At 41.1% G+C, this 22,082-nt stretch overlaps 1 protein-coding gene across 1 annotated transcript in view; it reads left to right on the forward strand.

Moving 5' to 3' along the window:
- LOC112160942 (retinoic acid receptor beta) overlaps nt 1–22,082 on the forward strand; it is a 77,536-nt gene that overhangs the window by 31,068 nt on the left and 24,386 nt on the right. Inside the window, exon 5 of the mRNA XM_036214221.1 lies at nt 14,900–15,048. Within this exon, the coding sequence (XP_036070114.1) occupies nt 14,900–15,048 (149 nt within the window). The remainder of the gene's footprint in view (nt 1–14,899; nt 15,049–22,082) is intronic.

Here is a 22,082-nt window from a genome sequence, read left to right on the forward strand (position 1 = left end):
GGCCTGCAGGCTCCTCTTAGTCTGATCTTCATCTCTGTAACGAAATGAAGCGGCAGTCTTCATGTTTGATGCAGCTGATAGTAACTGCAGTCCTCCACAAACACTCGGCTTCCTGCACATGCAAACACACACATTTCCCATAATCCTTTGTCTTGTTGTTTTCTGAAAAATCAGCATAGCACAACAAAGAAAAAAAAAACAATCATGTTATTTTCTGAGTGGATTTTGTGGAACGATGATTAATATGATCTTTTTTCAGACTTTGTGGTCTTTAGCCGCTCTGCACAGAAAACAAACATGAGGCACTAATCCGTGAAGAAACAGGTCAAACTTGTGTGCAAGCGTGTCGCTTCTGTTTGTGCACAAAAGCTCGCCACATGCTTTCATACAAACCTGAGTGGAAAATATTGCCGCTTCTGTCACGCCGCTACAATTACATTATCAATAGGTTAAGTGCAAGTGTAACTAAATATAGCGCTGAACGGGGTTTGACCCGCTGATGAACTGAGAGCGCCGGCTTCTGCCGGCCTCATAAATATTCCATGAAATCCGGCGTTCTTGTGGATAAGAAAACGGGGGGAACTCCAAGACGACGCCTCAACTCGGTGATGATGCTAAAGATCGGCGCGAACGCAGCAGATGGGGCGCCTGCGTCCTCCTCAGAGCTCTAGGAGGCTTTATTAAAGAATCAGCTGGGTGTCGTCTTGGCCCGGCAAGTTCTGGTTCCAGAGAACCCAAGCCACGAGGCTTATCCTGATGGACAGCTTTATTATCACCTTCTAATTACAGATGCATTTTCAGGTGTACTCGTTACTTGTGTTGATCGGCGTTGTGTGTGTGTGTGATCGTCCGGGGTTCTGGTTACACAGCTTAAACTGCAGGGGGTCAGCTGCTGTGTGTGTGATGGTGGGGGGGGGGCATAGGCTCTTGTTTCAGCTTCACTGCTGGTTCTGCAAAATTTATGAACTGTGTGGGGATCAGCGCTGAGCGGGGTCCTGGCGCCCAAATGAACGGGTGCACAAGTCTGTGGGCGCACCGAAAATTCTGGTGCAAATACTCTTTAGGAAACAAGAAAAACTACTCTGGAACCTTTTGGATCCTCCGTCAGCAACTGCAGGTCCTCATTTCTAGATCCTCTTCAGGAGCTGTAGATCCTCATTTCTAGATCCTCTTCAGGAGCTGTAGATCTTCATTTGTAGATCTACCTTCAGGAGCAGTAGATCCTCATTTTTAGATCCTACTTAAACAGCTAAAGGTCCTTCATTAAGAGCCATTGATCGTGGATCTTTCTTCAACAGCTATAGATCATGCTTCAAGAGCTGTGGATCCCCACTTGTAGATCATCCTTCAGGGGCTATATATCCTCCTTTTGCAGCTGCAGATCCTCATTTTTAGATCCTTCTTCAACAATTTTAGATCCTCATTCAACAGCTATAGATTATCCTTCAGGAGCTGTAGGTCCTCCTTTCTAGATCCTTCTTTAGGGGCAGTAGATCCTCATTTCTAGATCTTTTTCAGAAGCAGTAGATCCTCAATTCTAGATCTTCCTTCAGGAGCAGTAGATCCTCATTTGTAGATCTACTTCAGGAGCTGTAGATCCTTATTTCTAGATCATCTTCAGGAGCAGTAGATCCTCATTTATAGACCCTCTTCAGGAGCAGTAGATCCTTATTTCTAGATCATCTTCAGGAGCAGTAGATCTTCATTTGTAGATCCTACTTAAACAGCTAAAGGTCCTTCATAAGGCCCGTTGATCCTCATTCGTGGGTCTTTCTTCAACAGCTATAGATCCTGCTTCAAGAGCTGTGGATCCCCACTTGTAGATCCTCCTTCAGGAGCTATATATCCTCCTTTTGCAGCTGCAGATCCTCATTTGTAGATTCTCTTCAGGAGCAGCAGATCCTCATTTGTAGATCCTCTTCAGGAGCAGTAGATCCTCATTTGTAGATCCTCTTCAGGAACTGTAGATCATCATTTCTAGATCTTTTTCAGAAGCAGTAGATCCTCATTTGTAGATCTTCCTTCAGGAGCAGTAGATCCTCTTTTCTAGATCTTCTTCGGGAGCAGCAGATCCTACTTAAACGGCTAAAGGTCCTTCATTAAGAGCAGTTGATCCTCATTCGTGGATCTTTCTTCAACAGCTATAGATCCTGCTTCAAGAGCTGTGGATCCCCACTTGTAGATCCTCCTTCAGGAGCTATAGATCCTCCTTTTGCAGCTGCAGATCCTCATTTGTATAGATACTTCCTCAAAAATTTTAGATCCTCCTTCAACAGTTATAGAGACTCCTTCAAGAGCTGTAGATAATAATTTCTAGATCCTCCTGCAGGAACTATAGATCCTCATTTGTAGATTCCATTTCAGCAGTTTTGGATCCTGCTTCAAGAGTTGTAGATCCTCCTTTCCAGATCCTACTTAAACAGCTAAAGGTCTTTCATTAAGAGCCCTTGATCATCATTCATGGATCTTTCTTCAACAGCTATAGATCCTCCTCCAAGAGCACTGGATCCCCACTAGTGGATTCTCCTTTAGGTGCTATAGATCCCCCTTTCTGAGCTGCAGATCCTCATTGGTAGATCTTCATCTGTAGATCCTTCAACAGTTACAGATCTTTCTTCAGTAGCTTTAGATCCTCATTCAGCATCCCTTTTCAGTATGAAGAACTCTTTATTGAGTTTCTTGCTTTTTGGATTATTGTTCTGAAAAAAGGCTCGTCTTTGTTTAGTTTTGTCTGGAAGTTCGGCTGTCTTAAGATCCCTCACATCAGACTGAGGTCAGGACTTTTGCTGGATCGTTGAAGCATATTGGTTTGTGAGGAGCCCACAACATAATTTGTCTCAAAAATGTCAAAATCTCAAAAATTGAATATTTCAGTCTCATCAGAACCAGTCCAGTCCAATACTTCGATGTGCTCGAGTTGTAAAACGGTCTCAACTGTTAAAAAAAAAAGATTTTTTACTGTTTAATACAATCATTAATTCCAACTCCTGCACTTTTATTTAAACTCTTTTCCAGATGGCGATAGAACAGTCAGAGATTTCCAAGATCTGGATTTATCTTTTGAAGTCGTCTAAAGCAATGATCCTCACGACTGCCTGTTGCTCACTTCAGTTCTGATGGTTTCAGATGAATTTCAGCATATTAACATCAAGCTGTGAATGAATTTAGAAAGATCAGTGAAGCTAACAGACAGACCAACAGGCTGATGAAGACAAACGAAGACATGAGGCTCATTATGAGCCGCGGTTTGATGAAGACACGAGGCCAATTACAACGGGAGGCTGATGATGATATAAATTGGATTAAGACTTGATTTTGATGAAAACATGAGGTTGAGGTTAAGGCTTGAAGATGACGAAGAAGTAAGATTGATGCCAACATGAGTCTGTTTAAAACTCAGGGTAATGAAAACATGAGGCTGATAATGACATACATAACATAGACATCGGACTAATGAAGCTTTATTTGCGTCATTATTGCAAAATCAACAAATATAGCAATAATGACGCAGAGAAGTGACTTTTGTTCTTAATATTTGACAGCATATGATCCGCTTTTACGTTCCTTAAGTGGGTCAGTGTTTTTTTTTTGTTTGTTTGTTTTTATGTCGACTAGCAAAAAAAAGTGTTTGAAGGGACGTTGAACGTCAGTAGGACACTGTTGCCATGCAACTACCTTTATTGCAGCCAGAACAGATAAAAATAACATTTTTATTAATAACAGTTGTTGTGGGGAACACATCCGTGTTTTTTTTCCCCCCTAAAATCATCTTGAATTTTCTCTTGTAATAGCAGCAAAACAAAGTTGTTGAGCTTATTTCAAAGTAATTCAATGTGTTACAATGTCAAACGAATGCCATTTTTTACTACCACCTTAATAGATTCAGAGGAGCTGTTGGCTTTTATGAAATAATTTGAAGTAAAACTAGTGTTTAGATATAAATTCAAATGTTTGCTAGTTTAAAGTGACAAAATAAATTATAGGAAGCTCATTTTTTGAAAATCTGTACAAAAGCTGCTCTCTTCCTCGGAGAAACTGTTTGTCTAAGTGAAATTATGAGGTTTAGAGCACCAACAGGGACCTGTGGGATTCACTAGAGGGTTGTATGATAACGTCAAACTCACATGAATCATACAGACTGATTTATTTTTAGTGAGAATAACTTTGTGAAGACACAACTTCCAATATAGATTGTAGATATGAATATTTAAAATGACATTGGTGATTTAGCACTAAAAGAACTGTTCCAGCTACAAATACAGAAACCCTAAATTCACCAGGAATGGGAAGAGCAAATCTCCTTTAACTGTTGCTGTGCTGGAGAAAAATCTCAGAATGAGGTTTAAAGATAAACAGCTTGGGTTGATTAAAACCTTTTCCGTGAGGTCTTTTTTTAAGCATGTCAATAACATAGGATTAGCATGCATAAATATGCATATAGTGTCCTCCTTAACAAGAGAGCCATCCATTGATATTCTGTCTGAAGCTACGTTCCCGTCGCCCTCGGCAACGCACATACAAGTGGCCACTTCCAAAGAAAAGTCTATGTAAACGTGAGTAAATACACACAGACATGCGTTTCAAGCTTATGCGTTCAAAACTCATATTCGCGTGTGCAAGTTTCTTCAACCACCTTTGGGTTCATTTTGAAAGTTAAAACCAGGCTGAACTTTGACCAATCACTGACTCTAATTTGATAGTGGTGAATGGATGGTGTCCCTTTAAATTCACGAAAGTGCCAAATGTTTGTAAGTTTATCATGGAGGAGAAATTAATAATCAGTTTTTGCCTATCTGGAATTATATGTCACAAAGTATATTTTTTTCTCTTTTTTGTCGGAATTGAGCTGTGAAAGTGATGATAGCTAAAGACACTGAAGTTGATAGCTGAAATCACTAAAGCTGATAGCTGAAAACTGAATCTGATAGCCAGCTAAAACATTAGTTAAAGGCAAAATAGCCTAAATAACTAAAAAAATCTTAGGTTAGCTAAAACAGCTAGCATGCAGCTAAACTAGCTAAAACATTAAATGCGAAATTAGCCTAAATAACTGAAAAAAGTCTAAGTTAGCTAAAACAGCTAGCATGCAGCTGAACTAGCTAAAATAGCCTAAAAACTGAAAAAAAATCCCAAATTAGCCAAAATAGCTAGCATGTAGCTGAAATAGCTAAACTCTAAAATAGCCTAAAAAACTGAAAAAAATTCTAAATTAGCCAAAACAGCTAGCATGTAGCTGAAATATTAGCTAAACTCCAAATTAGCCTAAAAAATCTTAATAAATGCCAAAATAGTCCAAAAAGCTAACAGAATGACATTATAACTTTCAACTTTACTTCACTCTGACTACATATAATATAAAGATTAACAACTAATCTGCTATTAAATTAGTCGTCAACTATTCTATTGGTCAATTAGTCGTCGATTAGTCGATAATCGTGGCAGCCCTATTGTGCCTTAACATTTTTTTTTTTACATTTGGTTTGGAAACAGTAGAAAAAGAAGAAGTAGAAGCCCCTCACCCTAAATGTGCGTTCAAGAACCCATGTCTAATGTGTGTCACATGACTGCTGTGAACGTACAGATATCTATAAGCTCTTCCTTTTTTTGTTTTTTTTTATAGTGTAAATGTGCTTCTGGACCTTCTGCTGGTGTTTTATCCAGTCAGTTCAGCTCTTTGTCCGTCCTCCTTCCTCTTTTCTTGAAGATACTAGTTTCAGTTTCCAGCAGACTTTGCTCCAGATCAGACAAAAGTGCCAGTTCCTGGTACTGGTCGGGACCGCGTCATCAATAGTCAGACCAAAAACTCAGCAGATGATATATGGAGACCAGCAAAGAAAGGAAATAAAAACAGAAGCTTTACTGCACTGCTGCTGCAGGAATCTCTGCAAAAACGAGCCCCACCCATGATATTTTTAATTGTTTTTTATATATATTTTACCTTGAAAATGTTGAAAATTTTCAAAAACATCCTCTGTGTAAACTTTTAACTTAAGTATTAATAACATTTTAAGATTTTTTTTTCTAAGGTCCATGTGTGAGTTTAAAAGCCAGGATCTTCATAAACTTTCATTAACCAAGTTTTTCAGCCATTTTTCTGCTGTTTCAAATAACAAAAATGGTTTTCTGGGCGTTTTACTTGTGAAAGAAATATTGACACTTTAAAATGTATAAATTTTGTCCTTTTTTGGAGCACTTACGCACATAATTCCATCTTAATCCTAAGAAAAAACATAAATTTTGGTTTATCTCTTGCAAATTTAGCTGTTTTTTGTACTTAAAATCTATTGTCTTGTCTAAAATAATCACCTAAAGAATCCAGACCCTTAATATCTATTTTTTTCCAACTGCTCTTTAGTTTTAAAGGGAAATATTCTGCACGTTTGTGCTCCACAACTATTTAATTTTGCTCCCAAATGGCTCACGTGCCTCCAGGAACAGTTGGGTTGTCTGAACTCCTGGCTGCTGGAATCTGGTTGATGTTTTGGAAAGCGTCGAGCGTGTTTTTTTTTTCTTTGATGAAAAAGAAAGAAAACGCGGAGAAGAGCGCGCGGCGCTGCGCTCCTGCCTCCGCCTCGCTGCGCTGCGGAGCTGCGGTGATGTCAGCCCGCCGGGTCGTTTGAAGGTCAGCAGCCTCGGAGGGTTCACGCAAAGTTCACCCGCATACATTAGACAATTCAATCTTTCATTCTCCGCGGAAAACTAGTTGGAAATGAGCTGCGCGGGGGGACGGAGGGGCCACCAATCCCCGCGGAGGACCGGCGCAGATCCCCACCAGCAGCGTCCCTGATCCGGACCCGGCTCTGGCCCCGTCCGAACCGGCGGCCCCGTCAGAGAGCTGTCATGGGTTCCAGCACCCGCGCGCGCACCGGAGCCGACGGGACAGGAGCGCGTAGATAGAAGAGGCAGCGGTGCGTTTCCATGAGTCCAGTGCGGGACGACCCGCAAGAAGAGGAGCGCAACGTGCGGGGGTCAGACCAGACCGAGAGAGAAGCGAGGGAGGACCGAGGAGTTTGATGGAGTTGTGCGAGCCGTTTCTCCAGAACGAGTAGGAGGAACGGAGGAGCATGATGTTTGACTGCGTGGACGTGCTGGCCGTGAGTCCCGGACAGATGCTGGAGCTGTACGCCGGCAGCCCCAGCTGCATGCTGCAGGAGAAAGCCCTGAAAGCCTGCTTCAGAGAGTGGCAGCACCGCCGGAGCGCGCACTGTACGTCCAACTCATGTGCGTGTGTCTGTGTGAATGCGTGGCATGCGGGGCCGAGGGCAATAAACAGTTCCCTGTTTTGTGACAAAACTCACGCGCACTCCTTTGCAGAACGCACGCTTGGTCTCAGGTCATGATTAGATGACCTGCGCGCGCACGTGAGGGCAACAGAGACCCGCGCGCTCTTCCACCGGTGGATTTGGATCGGGGTTTCCCCAAACAGAAACCGGGTTCTACAGCTTGATATCCACGCGGGGTCTGTCACGCATCACCGCGGATGTGAGAGCATGTCGTGAATGTTTGTTCTAATGAGTCAGATCATCAAAATATTATTTTTTAAAATATTTTACAATTTTCATTCCTTTATGAGTTCATTTTATTTTTCAATTTTGACAAAATTATTAAAAAATAAGAAAAAAAATCTTAAGAAATATATTTTTGTCTCAGAATTATTTATATTTCACATCTAAAACCAAATATTATTAATTATTATTATTATTATTATTATTATCCATCTTCCAAACCCGCTCAGTCCCTTCTGGGGTCACGTTAACCCGGCTACAGTTGGGCGAACACCCTGAACAGGTCGCCAGTCTGTTGCCGGGTTTTTATTATTTTTTAGGATTATTACTATTTTTTTTAAGTTATATTATTAGTAATATTTTGGCTTTTACGTCACAGATATTGGAATAAAAATATTTGGAATATTTATTTTTTTCACTTGAAGCGGAAAAATTAAAACCCCAAATGTTGCTGAGGAAGAATTCCAGTAATCAAATCCAAAGCGCATCCCTTCATCCGCTCAGCCTCCGCAAAACGTCAAATCACCTAAATTTAATTTTTTTTTTAATTGTGTTTAAAGCATTTATCTTTAATTTTAGCTGTTTAAATTACATAAAATGAACTAAATCCTTTGAAATATCTTTTAACGCATCTGAAGGCTGTTTTTTTTAACTAAAACCTAATCTAATATTTTTCTTTTTATTCATAATTAAAAATGTGCACAAATTGTTTCTACTAAGATTATTCCTAATGAAGGTTTTTGATTCCCTGAAAACATCATTTGAAATACTATTATGTCTTCACTAACCTGCAAAACATTTATTATCTTCTTCATAAATAGTTTTGCTCTTTAGTTCCTTCAAATAATCGACTCCGAAGCCGTTCCTATTTTTCTCGAATGGAAACAATGAAATAAATGAATAAAACGGTAAACAAACAGCAAAAAAAAAAAAAAAACATTTTTTATTTGTTAGACTTTGTTGAGAAGAATCCTCTTTCTGCAATAAAGTGAAGGTCATGTTTTGTGTTCCTCACAGTCATCTCCTTGTTTCTGATTTGTTACGAGACTGAAGCGATGCTGTGGGGGGTTATGACCTGAAACAGAGACGGGGAGCCGTACCCTCACACTGGGATAATGGACCCTTTCTTATGTTCGAGGCCGTCAGCCTGAGCCCCTCTCAGACGGGATCAGGTTCAGGCTGAAGCTTGCAGCTTCACGGAGATCATGAAGCGGCAGCTGCAGACGCCGATGCTCGCTTGGTTCTTCACCTCTGGACCAGAGCTGAACATGAGCCGCCCCCCATTAAAGAAATGTTTCGCTGCGAATGAAACGGGATAATTAGAGGTCAGATTACAGTCTGCAGATGGTTAATCCCAGAAGAGCACCGATAGAACGTGTTTTCGCTGTGAGACAGATCTGCAGACTTTACTAGAAAGAGAAGGAATTCTAATAGAAAACATAGTGAAAAATTGTTCTGGTACAAACAAATCTCTTTGTCTCTCAGTGACCTCGTGGTAGAGTGTCCGCCCTGAGACTGGAAGGTCGTGAGTTCAAATCTACGGTGAGTCATACCAATGACTAATAAAAATGGGACCCAGTGCCTTCCTGCTTGACACATTAAGGGGGATTAAACCACCAAATTGTTCCTAAGCGCGGCTGTGTCTGCAGCTCACCCCTCCCCCAGAGGATAGGTCAAATCCGCAGAACAAATGTCACACATTTATGTGTGGGAGTTTCACTTTATTTAATGATTAGAAGCAGAACTGCTCGGCAATGTTGACGACTCGGGTAGAAATATTCCTGCCATATACTCCAGACTGAACCTCTTTGTTGGGGCTCTGCAGGAAAAGCCCCCTCCCTCATCCTTTCTGCCAGACTGCCTGATGGCTGCTTCAAGTTCAGGTTCTGTCTCGTGTTTTTTGTCCGGGCCACGTGGCTGGAGTCTGGAAGTTTAACCTCCAGGGCAAAGAGGGGTCTCTGCAGGGTGGGACAGGAGGAGGCCAAAGGGAAAGATCAACAAGTCATAATGAAAATGCATTTTATGAAACAACCTTAGAAGCATTTTAATCATTGAAGAAGCTCTTAGAGGCTTTATCTTGTAAGTGTTTTCATCAGTGTTTTACCAACTAGATCTAAAATGTTAATAAAATGTATTATTTTTCTCAGAATTTGACTTCATTTTTCCCGAGTGGCTCAAAACATTTCAACCAAAGTTTCACTCTTTGATTTTTGATGGCTGTGTGACAGATGTGTTTCCCCCAGAGTGAAGCCTAAAGGTTTGCATGCATAAAAACACTTGTGTGAATTTGAGTGGATTAAAGGCAGATAAGGAATCAGTCACCATAATAAAATCTGACATTAATTGCGTCTTTGAACATCCCACTTTAAAGTTCTTGCCACAGAAAACAGCTCACAGCTCCTGCATAGTAGCTGTCTGGTTGTCTTCAAGGACTGCCGTCTGCTTCATCTGATCAAGCGGAGCCCAAATTTTTCAGTTCTAATATAAAGAGAGAATCCTCGTTTTTTGCAATTAGTCCAAATCAACCGAAGATTCTAATTACGTGTGGTTTCAAGCAAATTTGGTGCTTTTTAATTGGTATCTTACTGAATCAGATCCAGGGAGTCTAACTTTTAGCAAATGACAGCTTGACCAGAATAAAAACTGTTGCAATTGTAAAAAAATAAAATAAAAATTAAGTTTTAACAAGCCCCTTTTAAGATTGTGCAACACAGTATTTGAGGCCTTCAGATCCTAACTGCAAAACGTCTGATTGGATTATTCGTATTAGTTCTTTGAGAAGCTTGTAGACCTTGTAGTACTTTGGTGTTTGTAGGTACAACTGCAATAATACCACGTTTTTGGGATATTTGGGCAAAGCTTTGTTGTAAGGGGGCACAAGGCATTGAAGTGTGGGCAGTGATGTAAACGATGCCTTCAAGTGCACACAGTAAAGTAAACATTGTGTTTGCAGTAAAGTGAACAATGTATTGAAGTGTATCTAGTAATATAAAGGATACGTTCAAGAGTGTGCAGTAAAGTGAGGAATGCTTTGAAGAGTGCGCAGTAAAGTAAACAGGAAAGTAAAGAATGCATTGAAGTGTGAGCAGGACAGTAAACAATCCTTTTTGAGTGTACAACAAAGTAAGGAATGCATTAAACTGTAGATAGTAACGTAAACGATGCGTTCAAGTGTCCACAGTAAAGTGAATAATTCATTGGAGTGTGCCAGTGATGTAAACGATGCGTTCAAGTGTGGGCAGTAAAGTAAAGTATGCACTGAAGTGTGCGCAGTAATGCAAAACACGTTCAAGAATGTGCAGGAAATTAAAAAATGCATTTATGTGTGAGCAGTATTGTAAACGATGCGTTCAAGTGTGGGCAGTAAAGTGAATGATGGATTGAAGTGTACGCAGTAATCCAAACGATATGTTCAAGTATGTGCAGGGAAGTAAAGAATGCATTGAAGTGTGCGTAGCAATGTGAATGATGCATTCAAGTGTCCGCAGTAAAGTAAAGAATGCATTGAAATCTGCACAGCTATGTAAAAGATGCGTTCAAGTGCATGCAGTGAAGTAAACAATGCATTAAAGTGTGTGCAGTAATGTAAAAATGTTCAAGTTTGCACTATTTCTATTCAGTTCAGCACTTAAACAACTCCCCATGACCCCATTAAGACCCCAAAACATAGTGTGGAATGTTGTGTTTGGTTCAGTGTAGTTTCATCATAGCGCCCCCTATTGACAAAACACCAAAGATTAATTCATGGAAACTGAAAATTTGATCCATGGAGCAGAATACTGATGTCTTGTTTTTCCAGCATTAATATCCGCTCACTCGTTGAAGTGACATGTTGTGGTTAAATGCTAATAACGGGATAAAAGATACAAGGATTTGTGAATGGATTATGTAAATCCTCACTGTGTTTTTGCCTCATGACAGTGATTGTGAAGTAAAACTCTGAAAATAATCTCCTGAATGTTTATAACTCTTGGAGCATGATGCGGTGGCATAAATGTGTTTTTGTATAAACCAAAGAGCTTATGTGGGTTCAGTGCAGCACTGAAATTAGTTTAAAGGGAAACCAAACCTTCAATCAACTTTTTTGTCTGTTAACATCTATAAATGAGACTTTAAAAGTTCTGTCTGTTGGTCATTACCACATTTTTGATAAATTAAAATAAAATTGTTTAATTCTTATAGTCAAAAACCGTCTGTGTGCTGCCCCCCTACAGGTTGAATCGAGGTACTACAGTTGAATTTTGTGATTGTCAAACCATGTAAGTTTCAAAAGTCTGACTTCATGATCTGCAGCTCCAGTAATGATAAAAGTCCGGCCCCTAAGCCCCACCCCTCTGACTTTATTTTCAAATTTTGGCTGTGGGTGGAGTTAGCCTCCAACTTCCCTGTTTGGTTACCCTTTAAAGCCTCACTGCTGATTAGGAGTTTTTTTCTCTCAGAATCATATCGCTGGGAGGCGTTGCTCTTTTCACGCACAATCTGCTTGTTTGGCATCTGCTGAAGTTCAGAAGAAAAAAGGCTGAGAACCTATTGCAAGTTGATAAACAAACTGGTGTGTTGAACTCAGACGGACTGTCATATCTCAGCTAAAAATCTCTGAATCTGATTGGAAGAAAAAGTTGGAAATGGTTGATGCTCATGGTGCAGATGATGGCGCTCATCCACATCAACACTCAAAGGATCTGTCCCATCCTGTGGCTGACTCCCAGCTTCTTCCAATCAAAAGTCACTTTACAGATCAAAATTCTGGATGTGTGATGAAGATCAGACCAATCCCTGGTCTGCTGGACTGAGAGAGAAGCTGCGGAGTATCAATGCGCCGTATGCCAGCGGGCTCAGTTCAGGGGGGGGCGGAGACCAGAGCTGCTCTCTCCTGTTTCCCCTCATTCAGCCTCAGCCTCCAGCAGGGAGTGTGTGCTTTCCTGTTCCACCCCCCCAGCAGGTTCAGCCAGAGGCTAAGGGTTCACATTTTTCTGTGGCAGCTCCTCGCCCAGACCGGCCGTGCACACCGACACAGGCGTGCACGCATCTCTGTCAGCGGCCTCGTGTCTGTAATGGAGCTTCCTGTGAATGCGAGCATGCAGAGTGTAAGTTTGATCAAGCGGGACGTGGAAAAACTGCTCCCATGAGCACGCAGCGAGGATGCTCACACGGACTGAGAACGTTGTTTGGAAGCTATCAAGTGCCCACAGTTCTGGGTCCGTGTGTCTGCAGGAGGGTGTGCAGTTTTTGAAGTAGCAGCATGTTTTGAACAGGAAGTGGCAGCAATGGGGTGAAGTGCTTCTTCCTCTTGGATCCCCTTCATCACCCCTCCTCTTTGACATGAACACCACAATTCACCATCTTTCATGTAAATCACGTGTTAAAGTCAGACTCCAGATCATTTTATTTTATTGTTATTAATGTCCCAATATTATCTTGCACTTATTTTTAACTTCTATAATTTTGACAAAATATATTTTTGTGGAGGGTAAAATATTGAAAATTATAAGGTTTAAGTTGATTTATTCTGGAATAATATTCCTGCCAGTTTATTATTATTTATAATTATGTTAAAAAGTTAATATTTAAAAGTTTATAAAAATTGGCATTCTGCTAGCTTTTTGGACGATTTTGGTATTTGCTAAAAATTTTTAGGCTGTTTTGGAGTTTAACTAATATTTCTGCTACATAATAGCTGTTTTGGCTAATTTAAGTTTTTTTTTTTATGTTTTTTGGGGGGGGGGCAGATTGGGAGTTAAGCTAATATTGACACACTAACTGTTTTGGCTAATTTAGGTTTTTTTTTATATATATATATATTTTTGGCAGTGTTGGAGTTAGGCTAAAATCTACCTGCTACCTGTTAAGGCTAATTTATAGGCCTTTCTTTAGTTTTTTGGGCTGTTTTGAAGTATAGCTTTTTTTTCAGCTACATGCCAGCTGTTTCGAGTAATTCTGGCTTCTTTTTTTTTTTTTTTTTTTACAGTTTCGGAGTTAAACTAATATTTACATACTAGCTGTTTTCGCTAATTTAAGCTTTTTCCGTTTTTTGGGCTATTTTGAAGTTTAGCCTTTTTATCAGCTACGTGCTAGCTGTTTTCGCTAATTTAAGTTTATTTATTAGGCTATTTTGGCATTTAGCTGATATTTTTGCTGGCTTTCAGCTTCAGCGTTTTCAGCTTTTAGCTTCAGCGGTTTCAGCTATCAACTTCAGCGTTTTCAGCTATCAACCATCACTAGCATCTTCAGCGGCCAAATTCAGCTTTCCCACTAGCATTATCCCAGGTAATGCTATATATCTAGTTCATAACTATGTTAAAAAGTTAAGGTTTTAAACTTTAAAAAAACTTAGTTTTAGAGTGTTCAATAAATGTTTATCCTGTTCACCTAAAGTGTGTTTTGGATTTTGGCCGCCTGTACGATTAAATTCGACGCCCTGATGTAAATCCTTTCATCTTTTTTCATCATAGAACTAATTTGAACAGAAGAACCTAAAACCTGCTCACACTGACGAGGAAAACGTTAACACCTCTTCTTTGGCAGGTTTGGTTCTGGTCCAATCCAGAGTGAGTTACATCTGAATTTCCTCTTGGTTTGGATGGTGTCTAAGCTCTCCTGAACACTGGGAACACTCTGAAGAGTTGTCTCCTTTATTATGACATTTCAGTTAGGACACAACTTGGCAGAGGCACCTTCTGCAACCTTTCTTTTATTTTGCATTAAATAAAAATCATCCCCAGCAAAATTTTATTAGCTTATATCTTTGCACTTGAAATCCTCAATCCTCTAACCATCCCCTTGTGGGAGGGGCCTCCAGCTGGTGGTTGTTTGTTCCAGCTAGGCTGCATTCAAGGCTGGTTGGGGGATTTCCACTACTCTAGTGGTGATTGGCCTCTCATCGGGACAGATGGGGCATTTTGGACTGAACCCGAGAAACTGACCGTGGCTGCCTGTCCACACACTCACCTGAGCACACCTGAGAGTGCAAAAATGTCTGAAAAATATATGCATTTGTGTTTGTATAGAGACGTGAGTTAGCTTGTATATGTATGATGTGCAGTTGTCTGTGCAGATCTGCATAAATATGTGTGATTGTGTTAGTGTGTGGGATATTGGGTGAGTAGTTGTGCAAAAAAATGAAAAACTTCTGTATGTTTTACTCTCATAATTTTAAACCTAAAGCAACGATTTTGTCTGTTTTAATGTTTTTGTTCTTTTAACTGTCCCCTCTTTCGCCTCATCCTTCCTTTTTAATCCTTTCTCCACATCTGGTTGATTCTTTTTCTTCCTTCCATCTCACTCGGACCAAAAAAAAAAACCACTAAGCTAATCTTTTCAATAAGAAAAAGTTCAGTTTTACTGCAAAAATGAAAAAAAGTGACTAACAGAACCCTGTTTTGTGTCTCCCACAGCCATCGAAACCCACAGCACCAGTTCTGAGGAGCTGGTCCCCAGCCCGCCGTCCCCACCGCCGCCTCCCCGGGTTTACAAGCCCTGCTTCGTCTGCCAGGACAAGTCCTCGGGATACCACTATGGTGTCAGTGCATGTGAGGGCTGCAAGGTAGGACCTGCTCTTCCTCTGTGACATGAAAACGGCTGAAATCATAGACTCGTGAAAGAGATCACCAGGTCAGGGCTGCAGACTGCAGTAGCATCTTTTTGTGCTTTCTTGAAGCTCCAAGAGGACGGCAGCATTGCAGCAGCAGATTTTATATAGATGAGAGGGCATTCAGGTCATGAAGGTCAAACTGCAGCTTCACGTCACCGTCAGGTCCTTCTTCCAGCTGCTGCTTAAGACTGCATGAGCTCAAAGTGCCAAATAAGGAACAAACATGAGCAACTAACGGAAACAAGACTAAATCTTGGGACAATTTCCTTAAATTTGACCTTCCTTGGCTATGGAGAGAAATAAGTATCACCCCGATTTATGTGTGCATAATACTTGATTGGACGTAACATTGGATTAGTGGGTTTGTAATCCCTGATTTGTGCGTAACTTAGGGTTTGTGTGAGTGTATTCTTGTTTTGTGCATGCATAATTCTTTATTTGTAACTCATATAATACATTTTGTGCATAAATACAAAAACTACAGAATTAAAAAATACTTTTTACACATGCACAAATTAAAATTACAACAGCTTAAAACTAATTACACACAAATCTTTAAAAATTATACTTGAATCATTTATTACAAACACACAAAACCTTAGTTACTCATGAATCTGTGGTGATTCATCAGATTCGTCGTCAGTGATGCGTTTAAATACTACTATAATGCTGGGTTATCAGAGTTTTCTTATCAGTCATTCTGAACTTTGATATTATATTAATAATAATTCCAATGGGTGAATAATATTCGGTAAAACTTGACGTTTTTTTTCATTTTCGTAAACAGATATGGATGAAAAATAATATAAAAAAGTCTACTTATTTCTCTCCATACTTGGCTCACATACACTCCGTTTACTGCATTTTTGGCTGCAGAAACTAACAGAAGGAAACATTTTTTTTCTTAAATTTGCTGTCTGGGTAAGAAAAAAAAAATTCAAGGAAAATGTGAGCTGATAAATTTTTTTGACTCAGTCTGTCCTTCAGATCCAGTTTTTCTGCTTCAATTTCAACCTCAAGTTGCTTCATCAGATTTGATGCAAGCAAACCTGGGAGTTGAGGAAGATGCAGAGATCTGCAATGAGAGATGGAGGTCAAAGGTCGGTCTGGAAACAAACAGCATCAGAAATCTGGAAAAATCTAAAGAAAAAACGGTGGAAATGGAAATTCTGCCTTTGTCTCTCACAGGATTTTGTTCTTCAGGGCAATGAAGAGACGAGGAAGCTACTGAGATGCTCCAGTTCCCATTAAGAACAAAATCCTGTGACAACACAACGTGGATGTCTGAGAATCATGGCCGTCATCTCCGTCTGAGCACGCTCCCCTTATTTTGCTCAATGTTTTTGTTTCATAGCTGTCATTGATGCAGCCGTGCATCAGGACGCAGCAGAGCTGAGAAACACAGTGATCTTCAAGCATGAAGCTCATCATTTAGGCTTTATTTACTCTCCTCTGCTGGCAGAGCTCAGCTTGGTTTTTCTGGGTCGCTGGCGCCGGTTCTTGTTGGCGCCACTCCTCGCCGCGGGGCTTCAGGAATGCGAGGTATCCCGATTGGGTTTGGGTTTGGCTGAGTGATGTTCTCCAACATTCCACTTTTAGAAATTCCTTTCAGCATCTGCCTCGCCAGCACTTTCAGCTGCTGTTGCTAAGCAACCGTACCTTCACACACCATGAGAATCAGGTGAACGCATCAGAGCTCAGGTGAAGCACAGTCAGATTCTGCTGACCGCACGAAGAAGTTCAGAAGTGTGCACGGGAGGAGCTGCTGGTTTCTAAAGGTTCTGGAAGCTTCAAACTGATAATAACAGTTTTTCAATATGTGAACATTTCTGGATTTTGTCAGATTCAACCAAAACTAAAACAAAATTCTATTTTGTGCTCGATTTATTCAGCTAAAGACTCACCAGGCATGTGATGTTCAAAAACGCTTATTTTGTGCATTCTTGAATGACTGTAGCCCATGGTGTTCACACTGGACAAACAGGGAGGGGCTTCTTCTTCTTTATCCTTTTTTACTGTTCACCAGCGTATATATTACACACCTTGATGAGGAGGAAGCTAAGCGAATGGGGAACAAAACGGAAACGACTGTTCATTGCTAACAACCTTTTACCCAGCCAGCAAGGCCAAGTGGGCCCCATATGGTTTAAGAGTGGGCAGAAAATGTGAGCCCCAATTGGGTTTGTCTGCAGTTTCTATGGTGGCCCCACACGTGTTTGCCCACATTGGGTGAAGTTGGAACTCAGCGGGTTAGCTCACTATGCGAGCCAGCTGCCCAGTAGACAGCGTAGCATGCTAGCAAGCTCTGCTCTAGCGTGCTAGTAAGCTCCACTGTTGCTTGCTAGAAAGCTCTTTTGTTGCAAGCTAGCCAGCTCCACTGTACTATTCTAGTGAGCTCTTGTGTAGCATGCTAGCGAAACAAGCTCTTCTTTTGCTAGCTAGCGAGCTCCACTGTAGCATGCTAACAAGCTTTTCTGTAGCATGCTAGCGAGCTCCACTGTGGCGTGCTAGCTAGGGCTGCCATGATTATTCGACTAATCGACGACTATTTGACTATTAAAATAGTCGACGAATAATTTGGTCGTCGAAGCGTCGTTTTTTGTTTGTTTTTTTCCTTGTTTTGATCTTAAAACTACGGTCCGCGCTTTCTAATGTCGGGTCTGCCATTCTTTGTCACACATGCGCAGTGGTGCTAATCCGGTCTCAGTGACGTAACAGGATGTTCCCGGTAGGCTCATAACAACAAGCTAGCTCGAAAATGAGGAAAACATAAGGAAAATAAAAGAGGAAAAAGTGTCAATGTAATTTCTGCAAGACAGAACTTGTGTTCCATGAGAGCACGATGGCGATAAATGATCACCTGAAGATGAAGCATGTTGAGACGGAGTTTGATCACGTTGAACAGAGAGCTTCGTCTAGCTAAGCTAACATCGGCGCTAACACAGCTAGCGCCGCCGCAGCTGTCATTACTGCGCTGTTTGGAGATGAACCAGAAGATCTGCCGCAGATCCATGTCTACGGCGCTTCTGTCTGCATAGTGAACGTTTCATAATCTCCGCTCTTCTAACCAAACGCCGCGAGGACGGCGCGGATAACGAGTTTACACTGGAAATGAACCGCTCGTCCAAGGCTTCATTCATATTCCGCGGCGCGATCACGTCATTCGGTTTGAAGAGCGGATTATGAAACATTCACCGCGCAGACAGAGAGGCTGTGTGTCGGTACGGATCTGCTGCAGAGTTATGGAACGATTTAAAACTACGAGTCCCAGAAGTGAAGGAGCTCACCTAAAAGTCCAGAGCTAAGTTTACAAGTGTAGCATTACATTATCTGCATTAAGCTACAATTAAATGTAACTTAAAGTCACAAAAACAACAACAAACAGCAAAACAACCACAACATTAAAGAAGTAACACAGATTTATGGGTTCTCCCCCAAACTGAACAATATGAAGTATCGGTCTGCGCATGTGCAGTGGATGTAGGTAGTGAAAGAATGAAAGTACTGATGTACATTCTAACATCCCCTGCTTTTCTCCCTTTTTAAAAATATAAATTTCCCCCTTTTTATTTATTTTCTTTGTTTCTATGGGCATCCTCAGGTTTTATATGTATAGGAATATCTTCAGTTCAAAGATGTTATTAGTGTTTTGCTTTAATAAATGGGCCTCAGTGAGCAAATATTTTGAGTGTGTTTATATCTGCAAATAGCTTTTGAAATACTTTATACATGTTTTATTAAATATATGTTTTAAAGCTTTAAAAAAGAATTGCAGGGTTTTAAAGAGTTTTCTGTTGTTGATTCGGATTGCATTATTTGATTTAAGTCTTGTTTTAATGCCAGAAACAAATGAAGGACAAAACCTGCATGATTCATTAAAAGATTAATAAACTATTGTCTTTATTTTAGATAGCTTAGAATAGTTTATTTCAAACATGCAAAAAGAAAAAAAAGATAAGATAAAAATATACAGAGCATAAATCACAGCAGAAAAAAACAAAAACAAAACCCAAACAAAACAAAATAGAACAAAAAAATAAATAAAAACCAAAATCAACAAACATGTTTGAAAAGGGGATAGGCAGAAGCAAATGCTTGTTTAGGCCTATCCCTTTATGTCATTAACTTATAACGTAAATAGTTCCCAGTTCTTAATTACAAACAAAACAATACAATATGACAACAGCTTTCAGATAGAATATAGCTTACAGACCTCAAGTTTAAAGATAATGATGGTTAAGATGAATGTTTTACATCCAGTCGCCGCACGAACCGATTAGTTGACTAATCGAAAAAAATAATCGGAGATTAGTCGACTATTGAAATAATCGTTTGTGGCAGCCCTAGTGCTAGCCTATGTAGGCAAACATAAGTAGGGCCATCACAGAAACCCAATTGGGGCCCGTTTTCTGCACACTCTTAAACCATATGGGGTCCACTTGGCCTTGCTGGCTGGGTAGTAGCGGTTAGTATTACCATCATGTCAGAAGAGCAGCCTTGGTCTATGTTTATTTGAAAGACAAACACAAACGTGTTTAGCTTACAAACTCGTCGCCGTGTTTGTATTCAGCTACGGTCTGGGTTTGGTGGGTTTCACCACCTGCTCCAGGGATGAGGGGGACCTGGCTGCAGACAAGATAGCGCCTGATATGAGTCATCCTGAAAGGGGCTGTTCTCAATTTGTGACATCAGCAAGTGAGAACCTGGTCATTTTTATGGGTTGGGAGGGAGTGGTGGAATACTCAGAAATGCCTGAATGGAACGAAGTACCGCTTCAGTGTAGTTTATAGTGAGGAATGAGCAGTATAATACACTTAAAACCTCAAAAAGTTGATTTTTCATGGTATAAGTCCTTTAAAATAAAGTTTTTCTCTAGCAATATGGGGGGATTTTTGATTCCGGTTAAGGACTTCCGGTTCTGGCGGTTCGCGTCAGCAGCCTGGTCCAGGGTGCCAGGATGACCGCCACTTCCAGCGGTACTTCTGTCTCTCTCTGACTGGTCCGTTTGACCTGGTTTAGCTGTAAATACACATTTTGTACATACAGTCCAAAAACGCCAGAGTTTTATTCATGGAAGCGAGAAATGCATGTTTAAATAGACCTTTTATTGCATGTGGCCACTTGAAGTTGCATCATTGAGGGCGGTGTGAACGTAGAATGACTTTTGAACAATTTTTAGCAGTCTTCCCAGAAGCCTGAGCTCCGTCCTCATGTCCTACAGCTCACTGAAACTGCTAATGCTCTGAGCTCATCCTCCTCACACTTCAGCACAGACTCTCTCAGGGTTCAGTGCCTTCCTCCAGCTGTAAATAAATTCATTTGAATTGATAAAGCAGACAGATGGAGCTGCAGAAGATCATGCATATGCAGAAGATGACAGCGCTGCAAAGTCGAGAGGTGGTCCAAAGTCATGGAGATGGAATGTCTCTAGCAGCAAAAGTGAGCGACCTGTAGATCCAGACAGCCGGGAAGATCCCAGGCTGCTGGGTTCTGGATCAGCAGCTGGAAGCGATCCACTCTCAGCTGAAGGAGATGCATTTCTGTGACATTTCTGAACCCAGAGTTCAGGGGATCTTAGTTTGCATAATCCTAAAAGTGTCCAGATAGAGGTGGGAGGGCTCGAACATGCACGCGTGTCGGCAGGCCTGACAGGTCTTAGAGGACAGAGACAAAAGTGTGATCTCGGAGCTCCTCCTCTTTCTGTCTTCCACTTGTTGGTCCGGAGGCGCTGACACCGCGGGATTAGCGTGATGGAACTGCTTTGACAAGCGAGGGACCACAACCTCTGAATGCTCGCTCCTCCGTCTCTGAGCTCTTTGTTTGCTCCTCCGAGCTGCCTGCTGGCCTGGAATGTTGCAGCAACTTCATCCACATTCCCAACATCAGGCCGGAATTCTGCAACTTTCTCTGCTCAGTCTGTGATTTCTATCCTTCTTACTCCAACAGATACAGACGCCGTACAGCTTCAGCAGAAATCTGAAGCTGGCTGGCTGAAGTTAAAATGAATGTGGAGTTTCCACATTTTCCTGAGATATTTTGTTCTCCTCCTACCTTCTGTGAAGCATGGAGGTGGAGGACTCATTGTATGGGACCTTCCTGCAGGATCTGGACTCAACATGACTTCTTCTGAGCTGTGGACCTGTCATAGCAGAAAGACTTTCAGAACCAAAGAATGTCCAAACCTCCCTATTAATGAAGCGGATCCTCATGTGAGAAGCCCAAAAAATTCAATCAAAAACATTTTGAGGATGGAGGGTCATTATTATTACCCAAAATTAAAGTTCAGAAGACACAAAACAGCTTCACAAAAGATAAAGAAACAACATTTGTATGTAACCCAAGAAGACAGTAACGTGGGTTCCCTGGAAAATCTTTATTCTGCCAGAAAAAAAAAACTTTTTTAAGAGCTGGCGAGGATATTTTTGGACTGCATAGTTGGCATTTCTCTACAAGTTCAAGTGAAGTTCAGCAGAAAAATAAGGAACTTTGTGCCTGCAGCGACTTTTTCTCATGAAGCAGCATCTCCCCTGTCTGCACAGGTGACTGACTCCTTCGCTGCTTTGTCTTGCCTAAGGACACACTGTCAATCGGGAGCAGAACCTGCAGCCGTCTGTGGCAGCATGACGAACAGCAGGCTCAAGTTCACCCCGGTGAACTTCATCCATCAGGAAGTTTGACGTCTGAAAGATGGAGTGTTTTCCCCCGAACTGACGAGGACGCAGTGAGAAGATCCTGATGGATGTGCCTCCGTCTGAATTCTGGGAAGCTTTCAGACAGAGACGGAGGAATTCTGGAAAATTTGTTAATTTTTAAAGTTAATTAGTCAGGAAAATAATTTTATATACTAGGTGGCAGCAGGTTAGCAAAGGTAGAGCGGTTAACATCTGATCGGAAGTTTGGTTGCCGCCTTACCAACCCAAGTAAGTGTGTGAGTGAGTGTGAATGGGACTGTGACTGTAAAGCGCTTTTGGCCTTCTAATAGGGTT

Source organism: Oryzias melastigma, linkage group LG11, assembly GCF_002922805.2.
Source record: "Oryzias melastigma strain HK-1 linkage group LG11, ASM292280v2, whole genome shotgun sequence".
NCBI lineage: Eukaryota > Metazoa > Chordata > Actinopteri > Beloniformes > Adrianichthyidae > Oryzias > Oryzias melastigma.